A 7,500-nucleotide genomic window follows, 5' to 3' on the forward strand; every position below is an offset into this window, starting at 1 on the left:
CCATTCTGTTTCTCTTGGCAACACCTTGTAATTAATACAATCTATCTACATTAAATATATGTTTCACAGATTGTCAAAAATCTCACCTCGAGAGCTTATGGAGAGGAAACCAGGTTGCGCATAAAAGATTCAAGAACCTTTGATTTCCAATATTATGGTCCAAAGTTTTACAGTGCAAAAGAACACGGAACTTCCCACGCTGCTATTGTAGACAGAGAAGGCAACGCTGTCTCAATGACTGGCTCTATAAATACATAGTGAGTAAAGAATAAATCAAATTGACGTCCCTCAACTCTTTGTTACTGTTTTAGACAACAGGTTAGGTTATTGGTTCTCACATAATTATTTTAATCAGACTATAAAATGTTTAAGGTTACACAAAGTTTAATATGTTCGAACGTTTGATTTGGCGGGCAGAAATGGTGAGAATTCTACTTACACACCTACTCTTAATATGTTAATAGATAAAGAGAAAATGGTACGAATATAAACAAGTTTGAGAGTTTTTGCCAAGATGAGGGTTATCTAAATCGACAGATATTTGAAGGACGAGTTTTCTAGCCAAATTTATTTTTTAACATTCAAAGTACGACAGTTGTTAATATCTCTTTCCATGATATCTTGACTTTTTAAAATCCTATATTATATAATCGTTTGTTGTCATGACCCATAAATGCTTCATTAATACATACATTTCAGCATTATAAAAAGAATGAGCAGGAACCCGGTTCCTCTTTGTTAGATGACAAGGGGATTTTGTAGTAAATAACCCAATGTTAGATGTTTTACATGTATGCTCACTTCTGTAAGGTGTGTGTAGACGGCTTTACGTGAAAAAGGCTAGAAAAGCGTCAGAGCATACGATAAGTTTAGCCTTCGATGAATATATATATATCTTTAATCAGCAGAAAATGTGGTTAAGAAATGCCTTAGAAATGTAAAAGGCCGGTTAGAAATAGTTCTGTTTTCTATAATAAAAGAGAATAAGAAACGCTAAATACCGCTGTTTATCACTTGTGTCTATCGCAGTTTTGGCAGCCAAGTTGTTGGAGAACGCACTGGCATTATTTTCAACAACCAAATGCATGCTTTTTCACACCCATATATGGCAAACTACCGAGGACTCCAGCCAGCAGAGGCCAACTTTATACAACCTGGAAAACGCCCCTCGGCAGGAATGTGTCCAGCCATCATTTGGGATAACATTAAAAACAGAGTCTCCATCGTCACTGGAGGTGGTGGTGGTCACAAAATCACATCAGCCGTAGCCTCGGTAAGTTAAAGGAATTTGTCCTACATTGAGTTTGGTGTTGGGGAAAGTCTCTCGGTGTGTTACTGTTTTTGTATGTCTTTATGAAAGAAGATACTAACATTCTGAAGCGATGTGGTCGTTTGGCATCACTGCGGCTGGCGGCGGTCACAAAAGCACATCAGCCGTAGCCTCGGTAAGTTGAACGCATTTGCATTTCCACGGTGAACTTAGTATTGTGAAAGCCTCTTGATAAGTTCCAGGGTTCGAGTTCCGCTTTAAGCATCGCATAGTTGAGTCCTTGGAAAAGATTCTTTACCCACATTCCATCACTTTGCTTAGGTGTAAAATTTGGCCTTTAACAGCGTTGTTTCTGTTGGAAAAAAATTGTAATATCGCCGAACAAACGTCATGTTTCGTCCTACTTGTTTAGTGTTGCTGTTGGCGATGGAATCCTTGTAAAGATCATTGAGCACGTTTAATGAATATTGCTCTATTTGAATGCTCAAGCCAAGTCAGTAGATTAATGTATTGAAAACTTGTCTTATTGTATTTTTCTATATGATTGTATTAGTTGATTGAACGTGTGTGACACAGCCAACCATTCGGGACAAACAGTACGTGTGCATCTCGCTACCCGTCACTGAACTCGTTCTCTACTTCTAACAAGAAAAAAGTTAGTGTTGAGTGGAAAACAAAGTTGAGAGATTTATTTTACAAAAGATGTCAAACAAATTACACAAAAACTGCCGAATAGTTTGCAGAAAAGCCGAACTTTTCCTGCTAAAATTTATACGAACGTGGTTCTAATTTTTACTTTTCTTACCCCACGACCATGATTAAGCGTTGATATAATAACAATTTCTCCTCGTCTTATCAATCTTCCGGTGAAAATTTGACTATTTGTTTTTATTAAAATAAGTTTTAATATCGTCTATTAAATGGATAAAATTGTGTGATTTGAATAAAATGCCAACCACAATTTCCCCCTGCCAAATGGTTTCAGAAACTTTCAGGTTTTTGGAATTTGGCACTTAAAACGCCAAATTGGCAACTCTGGTGTGGAGAAGCCATGATGCCGGAGCTTACAGCAGGTTCAAGAGCTCTGCTACCCTTTTGATAGGACGTAGTCTGTCTCAAGTACATTCCGCGATGGATCTAACAGATTCAATAAACAACCCAATCACAACTGGATGGTCAGGGGGAAGATCAAAAAAAAAAAAATCTCACTGCACCGGGGAATGATCTCGTGTTAGTTTGCTCGCAAAGCGACTGCTCTGTCAACGGAGCTATCGGGACCCCCTTATACCTATAACATATACATACATAAGACAAGATAACGTGTAAAATTTAAACCTATTTTTCATTTCAGACACTCATGAATATTCTATGGTTTAACATGTCTGTACCCGAGTCATTAGATCAGGCAAGAGTTTTCCACGAATTAGTTCCAAATGCCGCACAAACAGAGTCATCCTTACATGTGGTAGGTTATTTACAAATTTCAATGGCAAGCGAATTGTCCCATAATGATAGAAAAACTGCCATTTCTTGAAAAACTGTACAGATTATGCTGTCAATTCTCACATTCTATCACCGTACTCCGGTGTAAAATTTGGCCGTTCGCTGCAGCTGCATTGTATCTGTTGGGAGAGAGAAATGGGCGAGTAGATAATTTATCCCATTTTCAATCGGTAGACCCCAGTTCAAGCGCCGCAAACCCTGAGTTCCAAGGTTATTATCTAGAAAGATTTGAAAATATGAACTTTGCATGGTTTTGATCTCTCAATGGTTCGTCCCTGACACAAACAATGTTATATTTCCTCCTCGTCTTTCTCCTCCTTCTTCTCAAGTATTTCCTCTTGGATTACCTTTTTCTCTTTTTCCTCTACTTAAACCTCTTTCTCTCCTCCTCTCCTCCTCCTCCTCCTCCTCCTCCTCCTCCTCCTCCTCCTCCTCCCCCTTCCTCTTCTTCTTCTTCTTCTTCTTCTTCTTCTTCTTCTTTACTTCTTTCTTTCATTCCTTCCTTCTCTATAGGTGACATAAGTTATTTAGAAACAAAGTTGTTTGTCAGAGCCATAAGGTCCATGGAACCAGAGTTTATCTCGGTTTCTATAGCGGTAATTGGACAAAAGCAATCAATTGCTACCATTTGGGTGAAACGCTGGTCTTTCGCAAAGTACCTTCACCTAGCGATTGGGTAGTTGGGTCTGTTAGATCTGAACAATGATGAAAGTAAAATTTCATCATTCAACAATGGGGCTCAACAGTATATAGACATAAGACGCGCCCCAATATTGCCATAGGACATTTTCTGGTATTAAGAGCACCTGTGATACAGTGCAAAACTTTCTACTAGTTCTACTTTGCATCTGGAAATATATGAATAAAATGGACGTTACTTTGAAAATAAAATCAACCTTCAGGGAGGTCGCAAAATTATTCAGTTAATTAAAATAAATGTAATAATTTAAATATTTAACCTTGTTGTTGATCTAATTCTAATTATTAACATTCCGCAACTTAATCTTTATCTCAATTTTTACATTTTGCAGAACATTTTTGCCGGTCTTGAAAAGAAAGGTCACAACTTTCTACGGCCTTTGGGTGTTTCTGTCGTGCAGATGATACAAGTTCTTGAGGACGCCATTGTTGCTGGATGTGACTTCCGAAAAATGGGCGAACCTAGTGGATTTTGATGAGGAACATACTTAGTTTACTTTCTTTTTTATTTTGTGTCACCTATTAAAGTCTTGCTTCACATGGATTAGTTAATGTTTTGTGGTATGGATGTACCAAATAAATTGCACGGATATGTTCAATATAGCAAATGTTCATATAATCACAGAATATTTATTGAAAGTGTCTATAGATAGAACGAAGATAACGTCATTCAGGCCTTTGTTATTGGGGGGGGGGGGGGGTTTGCCATCCATGTCTGTGTGTAATTCTCACTAAACTGTATTAACCATACTATAAACGTTTAAGGTTACACATAGTTTTTTGTGTTGGTCCGTTATACTTCCGGATGGCAATGTTGTGAAAGCCAAGCGCATACTATCTATCTATCGAACATGCAAAAACTATCGACTGCTTCAATCAAACCAGAGGTTAAAAAACACCCAGAAAAATGGAAACATTTTGAAATGGTATAAATTATCAGAGTACCTGTCCTTAGTAATTGAAAATATAAGGACAATTGATGTAATCAGCGTAAAATACCCTTCGAGTCTCGTTGCTGGCAGCCCATAACTGAGTCCCTGGAAAATACGCCTTTTTCATATTCTCTCATCACACTCAGATGTAAAAAGAGTATTTGTGCTGTAACAGGGTTGTCTGTCGAAAAATAAAAAGGTTGTTATGGCGTTTTACAAGCTTTGTGTCTCGTCCTACATGATAAGTGCTATTGTTGGCTCGAAATCGCTTTGAACACTTTGAGCACATAATATGGATATTTGCTCTATGGATAGAACGAAGAAAACAAATAAAACCAGAAAGAAACAATAACATCTCTAAGAAATATTATTAAATCAAGTTGGTTGTGTGTTTGTCCGTTATATTTCGGGATGACAATGTTCTGAGTTTCTTAGCCAAGCGTACAACATCTATAGAAGGAAAGAAATTGACGTCACACAGCTCTTTGTTATATTTTTAGACGGTTAATTTGGCGATTAGCTTTCACTAAATTATATCAATCAGACTATAAACGTTCAACGTTACACAGAGTTTTGTTTGTTGCTACGTTATATCCGCTGGCGGATATTATGAGTATTTGTTCTGGGGTGGGGGGATATTGGTTTATTCATTAAAAATCTTTTGGTAAGAGTTTTTTTCCATGTTGTTATTTCTATTGATCTATTAGTTAAAAGGGTAAAGATGATCACATTCTAAGATTACCAATAATGTAAGCAGTCTTCGCTACATAAAAATATGTGTTTTACACAAGTTTTGTTTTGTCATTTTGATTAGCAATCGACTTAATTAATCGGTCCAACTATTACTAAATCATAGCTTTTTTATTCGGTTCGTAATCATTTGTATGTGGAAATTATATATTTTGTTGTCCACATGATTCCTTGGACCTAGGTGGGGTTCTTTGACCTCCCATGGTGGGCGGGAGGTCACCTGCTGTGTCTTCTATCCCTTATATCAATTTTATGAGATGCTTTCTGTCTTTGTCTTTGTTTTCACCTGACCCTTGCTTGTCCTTAGCTGATAGTGACAGCCTTTTGTTCAGAATAGGTTTTGGGAGATTATTTGTTTTCCTTGTAAATCGTCTCTCTGCTATGTATTGGTATTTATTTTTTCTGTTTGGGATATATTTTGTAAACATTTGACTGTTTTCCTCTCAGTGGGATCCTGTGCTGGTGTTTGGATGAGACATAGGTGAATCAAACCAGGTATATTGGATGGTGGGCTATTGAAATCTAAATCTAATCCCTATATTGACCAGCCCCCCCCCCCCCTTAGCTTACTTTTTTTGGTACCTTTACTTGCAAATCTGGAATTTCTTTTCACTATCCCATTTGCTTCCTTTTACTGGCACTGAAATGACCCAAAAGTGTCGCTAGCGACGTAAACCCATTAAAAACATAAAAACAAACGATTTTGGACCACCATCGAACTCAAAAAATTATTAAAGAGATAAAAATAAGACACGTATTTTTTTCTTTTATTGATCTATTCATCAGCACACCGTGTCATATTGTTTGCTAGACAGAATCAGTTAAGAGAATTAAGTATTGATTTTAATATTACAACACACAAATAAGTCATGTGTCACAAAAGTGTCAACATATTTTATGGGCCTAGTGGTGAAAAGGGTAAATATAACAAGTAACTGACACTGCAAATATCGATATTCACAGATCATATATTTTATATCCATATTCACAGATAATTAGGTATGAGAGAATTAGGTAATACATCAGCACAGGAAAGACCCGGCTTCGAAAGTTTCTTTACTGCACTGTGACTGACGCCAAGTAAGATTTTCAGATCACAGTCTAATTGTATCCAACGAATTCATAATCAGAAAACCGCAAGTGATGTCCACATTGCTCTTATTTCTTCTTAGTTTTCATCCCATTGCATAATCTTTTCAAATCCAAATTAGTGATCCATAAATTCATCTTAAACTAGTTAGTTCAAACTATGAAATTTAGATTTAAAGGCGCAGGCCAACACAATCTATGTAATTATACAATTTTCTGACCGCTCGTTCCGTTGTATTCACACCCATAAAGCCCATCATTAATCTTCTTTTGTGTATTCAATCAGCTGAAATTAGACCGACGGGAAATGTTTCAACTTGCTTTTCTCCCCAAATCACTTAAAATCATTGCAATGCGTTAAAAATTATTACATGAAATGTATCTATATTTAATTAAATATTTTGCTTGTCCAATAAGACAGTACGTTTAATGCGTGTTTAAATGTATTAAGAAATGAAAAATGTGTCGAAATCTTATTATTGTAATCTAAATTGAAAAAAATTCCATGTAAAAGACAAGCGAATCCTTGAAGTTGATAACGCCATAATATTGTCGGCAATTAAGGGAAAGAAATCAATTAAAAATCTTTCTGCATTATCAACAGTAAATACTTGCTACTAGAAGCTGTGGACTGTTGAAATGATGTACAGAATGAATATAAGAGCTTCAAAAAAGAACAAAAATACTAAACACAAAACGTTTCGAGATCAAAATTTGTATTTGCCGAATAGACACGATCGATACTCTGCTGCCGTCCCGTATTTAAAGTGATGTATAAACCATTTTACTCGGGTTTTTATTGGCTGAAGAAGAGTTTTGAGTCCGAAACGTTCGACGTTTGGTATTCTTATATCTTTAGAAGCTGTTATATCAATTTATTTTAACATCACGTTTTCCATTGCTGACAACTCTCCATTGACAAAAAAGAGCACAATAATTAAAATTCAGAATGATGGTTGTGAATCGTTGCATATTTATAGTCTATAACACCTGTTGTTTTCTAGTTGCGGCTCAGTGAGAAGTCTATTCTTTTTCGGTCATTCTTTTTTATATTGGGCAATCGTTCAATGGATGGTGTTTTTAAATGTTGATCGTGGTTTTCAATTCAATAAGTGTTATTTGTATTATAACTTTCGGAGGGACCACTTAGAATTATGAATTTCAAACTATTAACTAAATTTAATAACAACTGAAAAGGTAAGCAGAAAATTGATACATAGCTTATTATTATGATATCATAGAATAGTTTTCCGTCAT

The 7,500-nt window shown here is 36.1% G+C and overlaps 1 protein-coding gene across 3 annotated transcripts in view; it reads left to right on the forward strand.

Annotated features, from left to right (window-relative positions):
- The window catches only part of LOC144962790 (glutathione hydrolase 1 proenzyme-like), an 18,620-nt gene that overhangs the window by 11,031 nt on the left and 89 nt on the right, over positions 1-7,500 (forward strand). For all 3 annotated transcript variants that reach the window (XM_078896044.1, XM_078896045.1, XM_078896043.1), the window contains 4 exons: positions 70-257; positions 1,030-1,273; positions 2,622-2,735; positions 3,805-7,500. The exon at positions 3,805-7,500 is cut by the window's right edge and continues 89 nt beyond it. In XM_078896044.1, the coding sequence (XP_078752170.1) occupies positions 70-257; positions 1,030-1,273; positions 2,622-2,735; positions 3,805-3,948 (690 nt within the window). In that variant the 3' untranslated portion in view covers positions 3,949-7,500. The remainder of the gene's footprint in view (positions 1-69; positions 258-1,029; positions 1,274-2,621; positions 2,736-3,804) is intronic.

Source organism: Berghia stephanieae, chromosome 1, assembly GCF_034508935.2.
Source record: "Berghia stephanieae isolate SIO BIC M18660-M18661 chromosome 1, UCSD_Bste_1.3, whole genome shotgun sequence".
In the NCBI taxonomy this organism is placed as follows: Eukaryota; Metazoa; Mollusca; class Gastropoda; order Nudibranchia; family Aeolidiidae; genus Berghia; species Berghia stephanieae.